Below are 15,289 nucleotides of genomic sequence, written 5' to 3' on the forward strand. Positions count from 1 at the left end.
AGTTGGGTAGCAGCCTGCTGTCTAGCTTTTTTTTGATCGCGTCCAGTCACCTGCGTTTGAGTTTTTAGAAGATTGGAATGTCTACATACGGGGTATGTGTACAAAGCATTAGATAGTCTACATTGATCGGTTAGCCTTGGGGAGTAACATCATAGAAAATGTGCTTATATTCATGCCACTGGAACTTATCTAATGTCTCGATTATCATGAGGATTTTATCCACAGGCATTCATTGCCAAGGTCTCCAATATATTTGGAAATGATGCCATCGTTCATGTATAGATAGTAGTAACCGACGGCACGGCCCCTAATAATGTTATTTCTCTATGAAAAAAAAAGCCAAAGAACCCAAAGGTGCCCACCCCATCCAACTCCTTGATATAAGAAGCAACCCCAAGTTGCAATTGTTGCAGACCTCGATCTAGATGATTCTTTTTCTCCCGAATGAACCCTTGGCAGAATGCCTCTAAGAAATGTATCAGTCTGACACTTAGACACAAAACCCCCCTCCGCGTTCCCCAGACGGCTCAAAACTTTTTTTGGGCCAAGACGTCCCCCTGATAATCAATCAAGTAGGTCGTGGAGTACCGGTTCCCTCTCTACTGTCCCCGTTGACGCCAACCTTCCTCTTCTTCTTCTTGCGCACGCGCGGCACGACGGCAGGCTTGTGGCCATAGGCCCCGAGGGCGAGCTTGGATCCGCAGGTCAGACACTCTGCGCCGGGTGGGACCTCGCAAAAGATGCTCAGGCAGACGCTGCAGACGTAACCCGTGTCGACGGCCCTGCGGTGGCAGAAGCAGGCGGCGCGGAAATCGACCGACTCGGACCCTGGGCTGACGAGCAGACCCTGGCTGCCGACGCCGCTGGTGCTGGCAAAACCCGTCATGAGGTATGCGAGGATGCCGCGCGGCTCCTTGGCGGCCATGTAGGTGCCGCCCGTGATGAAGGCGCCCTGCTGCAGGAAGGGGGCGGCGCCGCGCAGGGCGAGCACGTCGAGCGGCACGCCGGCGCTCGACGCGGCGAACACGGCGTTCATGGTCGGGATGTACTGATCGGCGCTCGAGTCGGATACGGACACGGTCAGGATGCGCGAGTGCAGAACGGTCCGGGCCGCGGAGCCGCCGCCGCCGCTGACGCCTGCGCCAGCCGTCGAGGCCGACACACCCGGTGCTGCAGGCTCGGCTCTGGTGGCGTCAATGCCGGTGGCCATGGCTAGCTCCTTGGTCTTGTTGATGTGTGCGAGTGCCAAGGACAGGCCGCCCGAGATGAGGGTCGTCGTGGTCGAGGCCAGCTCCGCCTTGGTAGTATTTTGGATCAGGTCGTGGAGCGAGGAAAGGAGGGTGGATTCGATCTGAGCGAACTGAGGCAGCTTGTTGGCTGATGAAGTCGTAGGTTTCTTATCCTTGCCGGCATCGGCATCCGTCATTTCGACGTCGCGGGCATCGTGGGTAGGTGGTTTCGGTGGCGACGGATAGAGCCAGACTGCGCGGTGGGTGTGGGCCGCTATGACGGCTACGGAATGGGAACTGCTGAGAGCGAGGTGGGCGTTGATGAAGACGAGGATGTTGGCTATGGCCTTTGATATTGGCAGCACATCACGCAGCAATGCCCAGGCGCGCGGGTTTGTGTCAATGACGACGACGAGGAGCGACGGCGTGTCCTCACCCGAGTGGATCTCGTAGTGATCCGAGGCATCGACGGCATTCATGTTCGCTCTGGTGCCAAGCCAGAGGTCGGAACATTAAGAGCGTTGGGAGGCCCTTTTATGGGATGGGAATGCGTGAGGTCGATCCCATTGAAGGCCGCCGAAGAAATGAGTGGATCGGGGGAGTTATCGTCAGTTCGTTTCGGCTCGGATTTTTGGTTTATTTTCTTTTGGGGCTTCGCTTCAATTCCTCTCTTTGCAATTGATGACGCGGGATGAATCTTGTCTTATCTGGGGTGACTTCTGCATTCGGTACAAAGCTCGCTGCAGGGATTAAGGACGCAAACGCCAGGTCACGTGTACAGATCCGTTTTTTAGCATCTTATCTTGGCTGTCTATCTCTCGCGCGGGAGTGGAGACAACTATGTCATGGCGGGGCTTGTTGAAGTTTGCTGTGACTTCAACGTGCTAGCCTATGAGGGCTGAAGCTTTCCATGCAAGAGTTAGAAGCGATGAGGGGACCTAGTCGTCCGTCCCATCCCATGACCACCCTAATATCAGGCCTACCTACCGCTATCACCTAAACTTGCACGACCCAGGCTCGATATATCGTTACCTCAACTGCCTTATTTGGGTTGTTGAGAAATTGCTAGAATCTCCACTTTTCACTTTCTCGTCAAGTATCATAAAACGACAGGCAGAGTACCTTTTGCATGCTACCTACCTACTTTATCCCATGATCTGATTCATAAACCGACTGGATCAAACTGTACTCGTATGAACTATTGGTCTTGAAATTTTTCCAGCAACTAACTGCTGTATCCACAAACCCAATATGGCATCCCCCGGAGCTGCAACGAAAGGCTCCTCTGCTGAGCCAAGCAAAGAGGACCAGGTATTGATTCTCATGGCTCGGCTGATGGAAGGGGGCCAAGAGGATGAGGAGACATGCAAGGACTTGAACCAACTCACAAAATTGCTCAACGACGACATTAACGACGTCAAGAGTGGGAAGCCGTCCATCTGCGACGCCATCGACAGCGACTGTGTTGATACTCTTCTAGGTTATCTAGACATGAGGCAGCCGGAAGCGGTTCGAGGTTTTGGGCTTTTAACCACATCAGCCTATCTCAAAGCAGCTGGCGATGACGGCAACAAGAAGCTTTCCGAGTTCTATTACGATCGGGTGAAGCGCGGCACTTACGACGACTACATTGTTGCATTTTGCGTTGCATCGGCCCTGTTCCCCATCGTGCCAGATCTCATCAAGGACTTGTTCCTCAGCGAAGGTTTCCTGGCCAGCCTGGGTCCGCTTATGAGGCGGAAGTGGAAGAGCAGGAAGGTTGAGACGGCATGTCTCGAGATGCTCAACGCAGCATGCATGAACTCGGAATGCCGTGCCGCCGTGCAAAAATACTGCGCCGAGTGGCTTGAGGAGATTGTGGACCAGGATCCGGAAGAGATTGCTAAGTGTACCATCACAACTGAGCCTGACGTGCACCAAGCCGGATCGATTTCGATGAGGAAACACTCGGAGCAGGTGCAAAATCTCGCTGCTGTAATTCTTACCAAATTGAAGGTAAGCGTCTGCCACTCTACTTCCATTTTGTTGCTTTTTTTTTTATTTTTTTTTTTACACCCGAGCATAGATTGATCTGACTACTAGGCATGAAGGCAACACAACCGCCAGAGTCCACCACCGAATTACCCGAGGAACGGGTGGGCTTGGCAACCACAAGTGTCGAAGACCTCAGCAAGAAGTTTACAAAAGTCCTCCTCGAAGACCCAGAACATGGTCGGCAGAGCGCCATCGAGGGACTTGCCTACGCGTCTCTCCAGCCCAAAGTAAAAGAATCATTGTCGGAGGATAAGGTTTTCTTGAAGTCACTTGTCGAGACGCTCAAAAATGCTCCACCTCGATCATCTCTAACCTATGGAGCACTGAGCATTGTCGTCAACCTCACCCGCTACGAGCCTCCTCAATCAGAAGAGCAGAAGCGCATGACACAACTTAAGGCTTATGCGAATGCAGCCGGAAAGCTAAAGCAGGATCCTTTGAACAATGACGACCATGTCAACGCCAGGTGTATGCGCGTTTTCGAGGCCGGCATCGTCCCCATCCTAGTCTCGCACAGCAAGGACGGGTCAGTAGCATCATTATCACTCATTGTACAAATCATCTACTCCATATCAGTTACGCCTAAACTCCGGGGTCAACTGGCCCAGCAGGGAGCTGTCCGTCTTCTCATCGCTGCCTGGACCGCACTCTCGGCCGCTAACGATGCGTCAACTGTTGCTGCTCGACGCACCGCAGCTCAGGCCCTCGCACGAATCCTGATATCAACAAACCCAGCCCACGTGTTTGGTGGTACTCGCCCAACACCAATAAGTGCAGCCATTCGACCCTTGGCCTCAATCGTACCACCCGACGATTCGACTGAGACGCGGGATTTACTCCCAACCTTTGAAGCACTCATGGCACTCACCAATCTCGCATCAACAGAAGACCAAGACACTCGGCGCGCAATTGTGCGTGCAGTATTTCCCGACCTCGAGGAGCAGGTCTTGAGCTCAAACTCAAAAGTGCAGCGTGCGGCCACAGAGCTCATTTGCAACCTGGCTCAATGCCCAGAGGGCGCCGCCCCTTTTGCAGATGGGTCTCCCCAGGCCAGTACCAGGGTCCACATTCTACTAGCATTGTGTGATGCCGAGGACGAAGGCACACGTAACGCAGCCGGTGGGACACTGGCCAACCTGTCGGCGCACGAGGCTGTCGTGCGGGCGATACTTGCACGGGGCGAGCGTGGCATACAAATACTGCTAGGGATGTGTGGGGAGGGCAGCAGCGAGGATCTGAGGCAACGTGGCGCTTTTGTGTTGCTCAATATGGCGGCGACGGAAGGTGAGACTGGTCAACTGTCACGGGAAAAGATCAAGGCCGAAAATGGGGCGACGGTCCTCACGGAGTGTGCCAAGAAGACGAGGCGGCCCGAGGTCCTGGAAATCGCGGTCGCGGCACTGAAGGCTCTTCTTGAGGCGGAATAAAGAAGCAAGGGCTAGACTCTTACCAGGGACAATGGTGTCAAATAGTGGTGAAATAAATGGCGGATAGAACTGTACCGAGCCTTAAATTGACAAGTCCCCGCTGGATTCAGGAATGAGAGTTGCTACTGCTTTTATTCTATGGCGAATGTTCTTCGGGGGTGATGGAATGAAGACACCTCTGCGCTTTATAAGACATGCTGTAAACGGCTCAAATCATGTGGATCTCATCATGAAAAGATAAAGGGGCTAATGGCAAGGCCAGTGTTACAGCGTTCCCATTTCTTGAAGACCAAACACACACACTTATGACAAGAATTATATTGCTGAACTAGACTTTAGCTAGACTCCCGCCATCCTACCTTCCCTTCCATCTCAATCTTCCAACCCACTGCGCAAAGGCGGCAATCTCATCCTGCTCCAGCAGCAATTCGACAGTGTAGTAGTGCCTGGCGAGGTCCTCATGGGACGCGAACCTATGGACCGTGTTGTGGCAGGCCCTGCACAGCCAGGCGACGTTCTGCAGCTCGTCCTCGCGGTGCCAGCCCCTCCTGAGGACCTTGTCGTGCACCATGCGCGGGATGAGGTGATGGTACGTCAGATGGATCCAGTCGCGACCGCACAGCTCGCACTCGTCCGCCTGCCCGCGTGTCACCTTGACCGGCGCGGCCGTCGCCGTCGTGATGTACGCCGTCACCACCGGCGCGAGTAGGTCCTCCGGGTCGCCGTAGGCCGACAACGCGGTGGAGACGTCCGGGTCGACCACGGCGGGCAGCACGGCGGTCAGGCTGGGCCCGGTCAGGGGCAGGCTGTACCGGTCGGCCAGGGAGGGGTCCTCGGTCCAGCTGCGGTGGGTCAGGAGCCGCAGCTCTCGGGGTAGCAGGTCGAATGTGGTGTCGGCGACGTATCCGATGAACTCGGAGAGCTCCTCAGCATCGTCGTTTTGCGGTTCTGGTTGCGGAGCCGTGGTGGTGACGACGGTCTCGGCGGACCCCGCACCGGCAACGACCTCGGGATCTGAGAGCTGGTGAGTGGTGGATTTTCTACGAGAGTTGCGCTTGGAGGATCTTTTCTTTTTTGTTTTTGACTCGGCTCTCTGAGAAAGCCGCTCTACTAGAACGGCAGAGACACAATCGCGAAAGATGTCGATGTTGTGATTTGCGGTTGAGTCGGTTTCATCCTCCATTTGTTCTACTGCTTTAGCATGTAATGCTACTCCCTACAGTGTATGCCAACAACCAAGCCTGGAGCAATCCAACTCGTAAACGACAGTATGAGGTAATTGTGACTTTGACCAGTTAGTTGGAGAACACTTGTATGTTTAGGAATTTACAAGACGGAGATATTGACCAGTGATCTTTCTCTAGCTAAAATGACATCATCGGAAGTCGCGTCGCGATGAGATTGAATAAGGTAAGGTAGGGAGTTAATTAAACTCTATGGCAGGCCTCTTGTTTCTACCCCGCTGTCACACGCAACTTGAAAAAGCCTAGTTCTAGATTAGACGTTAGCCCATTCTGCACAAGCTCTTGACGATAACTCTAGATACCTTGGCTTACACTGATAGGTCAATCTTGTATGCAGGTACTGTTTCTTCTGCACTTTTACCGATCAAAAGATATTCACCTAACGACAAAAGAAGAGAGAGAGAGAGAAACAAAAACCCCCCACCAAACACATCAACAAATAAACACAATGCCGAATCCAAATATAAGCATAGCCTTTGATCTGTACGGCACTCTCCTGTCGACAGATGCCATCTTGGACCAGGTGGCTGAGATGTGCGGTGATGAAACCAAGGCCAAGCAGATTACGAGCCTCTGGCGGAGATACCAGCTCGAATACAGCTGGAGGATCACAGCAATGGGTTAGTTCCAACAAATAAAGAAAAAATAAGAAGCCACCCCCCACAAGCGGCAGTAATAAAAAAAGAAACCCCCAACCACAAAGCCATATCCACCAACACCCTTGTTTTTTTTCTTTCCAGGAATATACCGTCCCTTTGCCGACATCACGGAAGCAGCCCTGAAGCACGCGGCGGCCGAGGCCGGGGTGCCCCTGAGCACAGAAGCCGTGGCCGCGCTGCAGCGCAGCTACGACGCGCTCTCGGTCTACGGCGACGTGGAGCAGGGCCTGCGGCAGCTCGAGTCGGAGCGGCGCGAGGGCGGCCGCGACGTGCGGTGCTTCATCTTCAGCAACGGCACCGCGGCCGCCGTGAGCGCGAGCATCGCCAGCTCGCCCACCCTGTCGCGCTACCAGTCCGTCTTTGAGAAGCCGCCGCTCAGCGTCGAGGCCGTCGGCGCCTTCAAGCCCGCCAGCGCCGTCTACGATCACCTCGTCGCCGAGGCCACGGCGAGCAGGACCGACGGCGGCGGCGGCGACGGTGGTGCGGTCGGCGTCGATGATGTGTGGCTCGTCACGGCGAACCCGTTCGATGTCGTCGGTGCTAGGGCCAACGGCGTCAAGGTGGTGTGGATCGATAGGGCCGGCACCGGCTGGATCGACCGGCTTGGGGAGGTGATCGCGACGGATATTGGACCTACCCATATCGAGGCTGGGGTTCACGAGGCTGTTTTGAGGATTCTTTACAGTTATGTCTAACAAGAAAATTCAGAGGCTTTTTTTTCATCGAGATCTGTGGAGTCATGTCTGCAATATAAATTACTTTAAAACGTTAAAAAAAAAAAAAAAAAGAAAAGGCGCAAGTGAAAGAAATGTAACGTCTGCCTCTCTTAGTCGCCCAAACAAAAAAAGACATCTTTCTTCTACCACAGCCTTTCCCAGCACCTTCTCGCAAAACTCATCTGGGCCAACCTTGCCCTCTCCACCTCCTCGATTCCACCCTCTTCCCAGTGCCTGCACTCCTCGTCGACCTCCTTCTTGCCCGAGTAGAGATCCGCCTCCATGGGGTCGACCGCCTTGGTCCTCTTGAAGACCTTCCAAAAGACGTACATGAAGACGCCGAACGCGAGGCCAAAGTATGACGTGATGAACGAGCGCACGTCAAAAGGTCCAAACGAATCGAAGCCGACGAACAAGATGGCGACGCAGCCGAGGAACAGGGCCAGGTAGGCCGAGTAAGGGGCGAAGGGGGCGAGGTACGGCAGCGTCTGCGGGTCCAGCCCCTGGGCGTTGCGGGCGCGGTAGAAGCCGAGGAAGGTGATCACCATCATGGTGTAGGTCATGATGAGCGCCGTCGTCGTCAGGTCGACGAACCAGAAGAAGACCTCGACGGCCGAGTTGGACGAGACGAGGAACGTGATGCATGAGATGACCGACACGGTCAACACACAGTACAGCGGCACACCCTGCTTGGTGCAGTAGAGCAGGAACTTGGGTGCCTGGTTGTCGCGCGCCAAGCCGTAGAGCGTGCGCGAGGCAGCATAGAGGTAGGCGTTACCGCAAGACCTAGAGATGGACTATGTGTTAGTAGAGAAGTAATTATAGACAATGACACACCCAAGTACAGAGGGAAGGGGGCAATATGGAGGGCAGGAAGAGAAACCAACTAACCATCCGGAAAGCATAATAGCGGCGTTGATGATGTGAGGAAGCACACGGATGCCAAGGTTCTCGATTCCAATGACCCAAGGACTGGCAGCAGCGCCAGAAGCGCCGCTGGCCAATGCCCCCATGAGTCTAGGATCCCTGGAGCTGCAGATGATGCCAACGCAGAGGACACCGATGAAGTAGAATCCGACAAGACGGTAGAAGATGAGCCTGGCTACACGGGGGATGGTGCGCCTGGGGTTCACAATCTCGCCCGCGGCCAGGGCGATCATATCCGGACCGGCAATTGTGAAAGCAGCATAGATGACGACCTTCCACCAGCCGAGGAATCTCCCAGCATCTCCAGGGGCCAGGTACGAATGTATGTAGTTGCCGTCGCCCCAGTTTCTAAAGCCGTAGGCGTCGTGCTGCGGGTTCCCACCGGCCATGGTGATGATCGTGAGGATGATGAGGCCGAACAGCAACAGGATCTTTGTTGAAGCCATAATGAACTCGCTCTCGCCGTACCACTTGACAGCCACGACGTTGAGCATGATGCACAAGACCATTGCCATGGCGATCCAGACGGCGGGGTTGATGTCCTGGTTCCAGTACTGCATGATGGTGGCGACGGCGGAGTATTCGGTACAGACCAGCATCACGCCGGCGAAGAAGTAGGTCCAACCCATGGCGAAGCCGAGGGCAGGGTCGACGAAGCGGCGGGCGAGCTCAAAGATTGTACCGCGGACGGGCAGGTAGGCGCACATCTCGGCAACGCACAGGTTGAGAGGCCAGATGTAGAGGAGACCCCAGAAGGCGTAGCCAAGAAGGAGCGAGAGAGGGCCTGCTTTCGAGAGCACTCCACCGATACCAACCCCTGGATCATGGGAGGAATCACTACGATTAGCATTTTTGTTTTTCTCCTCACAAACGTTGTGGTGGTGTTTTTGCGGGCGGGTTTTTCTTTTTTTTAGACCAAGTACTCACAAAGTCCAGTGCCGATAGAGCCTCCAATGGCCATGAGCTGCACGTGGCGAGGGCTGAGACCACGATGAGTCTCTCCATACTTGGCCACGACATCAGCATCGCGATCGACACCGATGACCTGACCATCGGCCATGTCGCTGTCGCTCGGTGAGCGGCCGAGGCCGACGCTCTTCTCGTCGACAGCAGCCATGTTGTCGGGTTTGAAGAAGAGGCGGGCAAGAGTCTATGGCCAGATATGGGTGCTTGACTCAGGACTTGGGAATAGATTAAACTATTCTAAGGAGACAGGAAAAGCAGAAGAAGAGCCAGAAGGTGTCCGGGGGGAGGAGGTGACCAACACTTTTAAAAAGGGTTCCCGACACACACAATCGCCCTTTGCCAAGCCGGAAATATCTGGAGCCCAACAACCACGTCAAGAATCAATTTCCTTTCCATCGCGTCTCGAGTCCCTAGGGCCCCTTGTATGTATAGGCTGACAGATCGGGGTTGACCCTAACTCACAAAGTCCGTTTGAGGTATGCCTCTATGCATACTAGTTGACGGAGGTCCCGAGGAGGGGTCTACCCTCCCATACCATTCAAGGAGAAGTGAAAGTGCTTTACTGTGGGTATCAAAATGGAACCCACGATAGTAACCAGTTTGTGAGTGAGATGGATAACAAAAGATTCATTGTCGACTTACCATTGGGCAATCTGTTGTGGCCATGGACGAGGGGCGGGGCATGCGGAGACGTGGACCATGTCACCGAAAACCGGGGGGCCGTTTATTAGATATCTGGGCATGCCAGTACATTAATTGCTTAGCAAGTACATACCTTAGAACAGATGAACGATTACTAGGTACACACGATCCAGAGGTAATTGGCAGTCAATTCGTCAATTGAGCCAAAAAAAAAAAAAAAAAAAAAAAAAAAAAAAAAAAAAAAGCGGCGTTATGGGGACCGTCCGATAAAGACCACCAGTCAAAAAAAAAAAAAAAAAAGCGGCGTTATGGGGACCGTCCGATAAAGACCACCAGTCTAGCAGAGCCTCAGGTGCGCTTTTTTTTTTTTTGTGTTATCTTTCTGGGCGGAGAAAAAAATCCTGGCATCGGCCCATCGATAAAAATCCCGGTTGTTAAAAGCTAATCGTATTATACACGCGAAAGAATTCTGTTTGTCTTTTTTTGGCTCTTCTTCTCCCTGTCCCACCTTTCAACAATCACTTGCATCCTATACCTTTTGTTCATGCATGCTCTTTTTTTATTCGCGAAGCTGCGGCCGCGTTCAAATCAGTTTTTGGTAACAAATGACTCGCAATTCTCAAATGTGTTTGCGGAGAAGAGCGCCTCATCTTCATTTCTATCCATTACCCCCTCTTCCCCAAATAGTCTACCCCATACTCATTACGTACAATTTCTGATAGGGAGAGAGGGAAAAAAAACCGGGGGTTTCTTCGAGGCACCCTTTTTTCAGTATCTTGATGTCTTTTCTATCACCGCACAAAAGGAACAGAACAGGCAGACAGGCGAGCTGAATGAAAAATGGCCTGTCGTTTGATCAAAATAGGTGCGTGGATGGTAGGCAACTCCACTATGCCGCCCACCTTGACTCCAACAAAAGAAGATTCAGTACATTGGCAGTGCTACGTAAAGTCCGGCCTTATAATACGTAGTATCTACCGCAAGTTACAGTAGTATCACTAGGAGCGATATCAAACAGAGACACTTGAGGTTGGTTGGTTTGCCACAATCGGCTCTCGGTGAGACAGGGGTTCCGGCAATTGGCTGCCCGCGTGGACTTGCTATATAGAGTTTAGCGTCGCTCTGTTCCTTATCGGATCCAGGTACGGGCAAGACAGGGTCGTGTGTCATCGCAAATTGAACCTATTGCTGTAGGTAAAGTATGTATTGAATTATCAAAGTACCTTGTTGGCAAATTATATTATGTCTCTCTCTTCGGCTCAAGATCACCAATTTCCTTCAACGTGCTGACGACGACATCGCGATCAACATTAAAGAATGACCCACTGCTCTATCATCTTTCGGTCTACAAAAGCAAATGTTTCATTCTGGCTTCTATCAGAAAGCCTGTGTCTTGTTTCATACATCGATCACGTGATACCCACTTTCCTCACCTTTATTGACCAAAGACAACACGAACTCCTGAACGGATACCGACCCTGAAAAAAAGGCCTCACAAAACATGTCGCAACCTTTTCAAACATGTAATTATATACATTAACTAATCTTTTCGTGATCTTCGTTGGAATCCTGTCCCTTTTTATTTCTTAAACCCGCTTTCTATCCAGAGATAGCCTTCCCAACCATTTATACCATAGTACGCCGACGCCAATGCCCAGCAGCTGCTAATTTTTCTTTCCCTCAAAACAAAACGAAAACCAAAAAAAAAAAAATATCACGATATAGAATTTCGCCGTTTTCCTTCATCTGGCCTCACAACATCCGACCTCGCAATCTCTGATCTAGTATATCTTCCATCCTCCAAGTGCGGCAACTTGGCCTGCACCCTGCCGAGGAACGCCACGGCCGTTTCGTCCGAGAAGCCCGTCACGAAGGACGTAGGATCCGCCCTCGGCCTCGGCCTCTTTTCTACTTTTCTGGATGCGGCGTGGTCGTTTGCCGTCACCCATTGTATTATGATCGCCGAGAAGAGGACTGTCGGGAAGGCAGAAGAGGGTCAGCCTGCCTGTTTTTTTTTTTTCTTCCTCTTCTTCAGATGGGTAGTATTGCAGACAAACAGCAGGGACTTACTGTCACTGTTGCAGCACATCAGACATAACCATGAAACCTCACCGTTCAACACCATCAGGAAGGTAAGGTTTCTGCTCTCGGCGGAGTATACATGTTAGTCACTGTGGCTCTGCTGCGGACGGAAGGTTAAGGGTCTACATACGTGACGCTGCTCGCAAGTGTGCAGCAGGAGCCGATAAAGGTTCTCATTGCCAGCTTTTGAAGCCTAATATTTGGAGCTGTGTTCGGCATGCTTAGGGAGTTCAGCTGGAGTGTCAAGGGTTTGGCAAAGGTGAGCTTGACCGAGTAGAGTTCTGGCGTTGTTGAAAGCAGCGAGCCCTGTCAGCACCCCCAATCCTGGCTTCGCAAAAGAAAAGGTGTGAACTTCATTCAAGTCAACTCACTTAATAATGGGATGAGGAAGAGAAGGGTAAGGTAAACGTTGACAACGGCGTCGAATGCGATCAGGGGTATTATGACGGGTTGTTTCATGCCAATGATGCACATGCCCCTGTCGTAATCCGTAATGCGGCTGCAGCGAGAGAAGAAAAAAGGATAAAATGATGAGATTAGTCGAGATCCAGGTGCTTTCAGTATCAGTGATCCTTATAGAGACTTGCTTGACATACAATATAAAATTTAGGATCACAATGATGATATATATCCCTGTGACGGCAACTATGAGTTTCCCATACTCCAAAAACGTTTCTTTGCATGGAATCAACATACCCATCATGCCGAAAGAGTTAAGTAGGTAAAGCTTGGATCGAAGACGGGCTTTACTCGAATCTCGAACAATGTGCTAATAGAGTGTCAGAATCCAAGACAACCCATGTGAAAATGCGAGTCCACACTCCCCGGGGGGATTTCGTAACGTACCACTCGATCGACCAGAAACAGGTATATAAACTGTTGGCGTATATCAGTAAAAACAGTTCTCCGTCGATTGTATCAATTAAAATATGATAAATCCACCTTTGCTTACCACTTTGGTCGCCACATATGCGCCGAGACAGAGAAACGTCGTCGTCGAGCACGTCGCGTAGTTGAGCTCTGAGCCGAATCCAAACTGCAATATGGAGGAACCAAACACGAAGGAGAATGACATGAAGTAGATTGCCAGAACCACTATGAATGGTGGTTAGAATATTTAATCAGGTTCTCAATATATAAATAAATATTTGAGGATCATTTATTTTCTGAGCACTCACACCATTGTATATATGGCAATCTCAGCCAGCTTCTCACAACACGAGCTTTGTTCACTGCAAAAAATCAAAAGTCTTCAGCTATTGTCCAGACAACTACCAAGAAACCTCCAGCTCGGGTAGGAGGGCCAATAGGAGAAAACTAGGGGGTCCTACTGGTGAAGCAGGCGAGAATGCAACATGAAGTCAAGGCGATGACGACGCTGATGGGCTTCGTCGCGAAGGGTTGTTCATATTTCCCTCCTCCTCGCCTTGTCAGTAGTGATCCACCAGCCGCGGTTGCCCACGAGGTCGCAGTAGCTGTCGAGGGAGCCATCGCTCGAGGCGCAGGCGGCGGTGCCGGTCGGGTCCTGGAGGAGTCGTCGCCGGAAGCAGCCCCAAAGATGGTCGTCTCCCAAAGCCCGCCTGGCACTTGTGATGCGGTTGGGGTTTTATTTTCTCACTCGTTGTGGTGGCCCGTAATGACGTAGACCTAGGGTCCGTAAAGAAGATCGCATTTGGATTTGGGTCAGGGGTAGATCCCTTTGTTTATTCTCTTTCCGAGTCAAGCTTCCGGTCGTCGTGGCAAACAACGTCGAAGTGCTTGTCTTCTTCTCACTGTATACAGTCTTGGTCATTTGTAAGCGATACAATGTCATGTCGTAAATGGGTGTTTGTTTTTCCCATTGTCTCGACCAAAGTTGCCAAGATAGCTTGGCGAAAACACAAAATACCCTAACTCGAGGCAGGTACTGACCAGGATCAAGACTCTCTCTTAAAGGGACTTGCTACTGGAAAATCCGAGAGCAGCTTTGGCAGTTTTTTTTTTCTTTTGCAGCTGCAGGGAATGGGATCCGATCGGCGCAAAGCCCAAGTTCCGTTTCACACGTGCGGTGCCAAACATGAGCATGGATCTCGATAGACATCAGATGACTTTCATTTTATATTTTTATTTGTATATGCTAGGGCTCGGGATTTCGGGCCAGCAAGTTAAACTGATTCCGGCGAAGCGCCGCACACACTGACTTGATTGTTCTTCTTAACTGAGAAAGGTAAGGGACTGTAAACCCTTAGCATTACTGAAAACAATACCAACCAACTCAGTCATGTGTGGGGGAGTGAGTGCCTTGTGAAGTCATCTCTCTATAATTAAGGTTTTGCTGTGATATCATCCCAATCAATTACAAATGACTCAGTATTGGGTTGTGGTTGCCCATAGTATTACTGAGAAATCGGAGATCGTAAGCAAGTACATGAATGTCAATACGGTGCATTGTTTGACTTATGAGGGGGGTCCACCATGATTTCTGACAGAGGGTATATCATTACTAGGTGAAGTGGGAGGCAAAAGACTTTTGTTCAAACAGCGTTTCTTAGCTCAGTTGAACAGAGGTATCTATGTACTCACCTAGGTGAATGCGCATAGGCTTATGTACATAGTATGTACCTAGGTACGTACCCCTTGTAGCAGCATTGAGTAAGGTAAGGAGGTATCTAGGTTTAGGTACCTATCAAAAGAAACATAGGATGCAAAAAGTCCCCTACATAACTCGACCGCCTCCCATTAATCCTATGGGCTTTTACATCGATGCCCATTTTGCTACATCGGAAAACACAATGAAATGTACTTGGTTTCTTCATCTTGGTCTGCCTTTTATTCAAATTCCCATGCTCGGCCTCAGTTAAAAAAGCATACCACGAAGCACAAATATCGTCTGAACAATGAGGGAGACCGGAAACTTACTATGGAGCATGTAAGGATGAGAATAAACTTAATCGCGCGGGAAGTTTTGAAAATATTGCCCACCATTAATGCTGGGTTCAGGTAGTCAAGGTACACATCGCACCAAATTTCGTGGTATCAACTGCGTACCCCCAGCTCTTTGCGTCTTTAAACTTTCTCGATTTGGCAGTCATGGCATTCCAGTCCCCAAATGGCCTTCTCAAAAAGGCTGAAGTAAGATTTTGACAAGCGCCAAACTGACTAGTAAATCCGTGGCGGAGTTACGCAGTATGTACTATGTAGTAGATGGGTCTGCTCCGTTTTTGGGCCCCGGTGCATTATCCGGTAGTAAACACTACCCCTTGATAACACTGGGTAAACGTTCATCACATGTGTCCGGGCTTATCTACGGAGTGCTATCCAGGGCTTATTTAAACTCAGCTTTAATGCCGGCCTTGCAGCATAACCGTATTGCCGGTTACCAAC

At 51.2% G+C, this 15,289-nt stretch overlaps 8 protein-coding genes across 8 annotated transcripts; 4 read left to right on the plus strand and 4 right to left on the minus strand.

Annotated features, from left to right (window-relative positions):
• Positions 1–568: 568 nt before the first annotated feature.
• Positions 569–1,708, minus strand: PgNI_07060 (uncharacterized protein; the record flags this gene model as incomplete). The annotated part of the gene is made up of 1 exon (XM_031127077.1): positions 569–1,708. The coding sequence occupies one exon, from the start codon at positions 1,706–1,708 to the stop codon at positions 569–571; it is 1,140 nt and encodes a 379-aa protein (XP_030980940.1).
• A 433-nt stretch (positions 1,709–2,141) lies between these two features.
• PgNI_07061 (uncharacterized protein) lies at positions 2,142–4,794 on the plus strand. The gene is made up of 2 exons (XM_031127078.1): positions 2,142–3,224; positions 3,320–4,794. The coding sequence occupies exons 1-2, from the start codon at positions 2,481–2,483 to the stop codon at positions 4,688–4,690; spliced, it is 2,115 nt and encodes a 704-aa protein (XP_030980941.1). The 5' UTR covers positions 2,142–2,480; the 3' UTR covers positions 4,691–4,794.
• A 251-nt stretch (positions 4,795–5,045) lies between these two features.
• Positions 5,046–5,873, minus strand: PgNI_07062 (uncharacterized protein; the record flags this gene model as incomplete). Its single annotated transcript, XM_031127079.1, has 1 exon — positions 5,046–5,873. The coding sequence occupies one exon, from the start codon at positions 5,871–5,873 to the stop codon at positions 5,046–5,048; it is 828 nt and encodes a 275-aa protein (XP_030980942.1).
• Positions 5,786–6,227, plus strand: PgNI_07063 (uncharacterized protein; the record flags this gene model as incomplete). Its single annotated transcript, XM_031127080.1, has 2 exons — positions 5,786–5,913; positions 6,110–6,227. A coding segment is annotated over one exon (105 nt), but the record flags the coding sequence as incomplete, so codon positions are not given.
• Positions 6,228–6,382: 155 nt separating this feature from the next.
• PgNI_07064 (uncharacterized protein) lies at positions 6,383–7,288 on the plus strand (the record flags this gene model as incomplete). The annotated part of the gene is made up of 2 exons (XM_031127081.1): positions 6,383–6,554; positions 6,675–7,288. The coding sequence occupies 2 exons, from the start codon at positions 6,383–6,385 to the stop codon at positions 7,286–7,288; spliced, it is 786 nt and encodes a 261-aa protein (XP_030981228.1).
• Positions 7,289–7,334: 46 nt separating this feature from the next.
• On the minus strand, positions 7,335–9,468 carry PgNI_07065 (uncharacterized protein). Its single transcript, XM_031127082.1, has 3 exons — positions 9,164–9,468; positions 8,201–9,053; positions 7,335–8,095 (listed from the first exon to the last, which is right to left on the minus strand). The coding sequence occupies exons 1-3, from the start codon at positions 9,351–9,353 to the stop codon at positions 7,453–7,455; spliced, it is 1,686 nt and encodes a 561-aa protein (XP_030980968.1). The 5' UTR covers positions 9,354–9,468; the 3' UTR covers positions 7,335–7,452.
• A 1,877-nt stretch (positions 9,469–11,345) lies between these two features.
• On the plus strand, positions 11,346–11,887 carry PgNI_07066 (uncharacterized protein; the record flags this gene model as incomplete). The annotated part of the gene is made up of 3 exons (XM_031127083.1): positions 11,346–11,367; positions 11,630–11,839; positions 11,880–11,887. 3 exons carry the CDS (start codon positions 11,346–11,348, stop codon positions 11,885–11,887), a joined length of 240 nt encoding a protein of 79 aa, XP_030980944.1.
• Positions 11,559–13,417, minus strand: PgNI_07067 (uncharacterized protein; the record flags this gene model as incomplete). The annotated part of the gene is made up of 9 exons (XM_031127084.1): positions 11,559–11,818; positions 11,915–11,985; positions 12,057–12,207; positions 12,298–12,425; positions 12,523–12,559; positions 12,623–12,695; positions 12,773–12,802; positions 12,879–13,021; positions 13,258–13,417. 9 exons carry the CDS (start codon positions 13,415–13,417, stop codon positions 11,559–11,561), a joined length of 1,053 nt encoding a protein of 350 aa, XP_030980945.1.
• Positions 13,418–15,289: the final 1,872 nt, after the last annotated feature.

The sequence above is a fragment of the Pyricularia grisea genome, assembly GCF_004355905.1.
Source record: "Pyricularia grisea strain NI907 chromosome Unknown Pyricularia_grisea_NI907_Scaffold_4, whole genome shotgun sequence".
In the NCBI taxonomy this organism is placed as follows: domain Eukaryota; kingdom Fungi; phylum Ascomycota; class Sordariomycetes; order Magnaporthales; family Pyriculariaceae; genus Pyricularia; species Pyricularia grisea.

Bases quoted from the DNA above. Each gene is read 5' to 3' on its own strand.
- PgNI_07061 (XM_031127078.1), top strand. From the start codon at position 2,481: ATGGCATCCCCCGGAGCTGCAACGAAAGGCTCCTCTGCTGAGCCAAGC. The intron at 3,225-3,319 runs GTAAGCGTCTGC...CTAGGCATGAAG, and splicing joins TAATTCTTACCAAATTGAAG to GCAACACAACCGCCAGAGTC.
- PgNI_07065 (XM_031127082.1), bottom strand. From the start codon at position 9,353: ATGGCTGCTGTCGACGAGAAGAGCGTCGGCCTCGGCCGCTCACCGAGC. The intron at 9,054-9,163 runs GTGAGTACTTGG...CCCATGATCCAG, and splicing joins CTCTATCGGCACTGGACTTT to GGGTTGGTATCGGTGGAGTG. The intron at 8,096-8,200 runs GTTAGTTGGTTT...GTCCATCTCTAG, and splicing joins GCTATTATGCTTTCCGGATG to GTCTTGCGGTAACGCCTACC.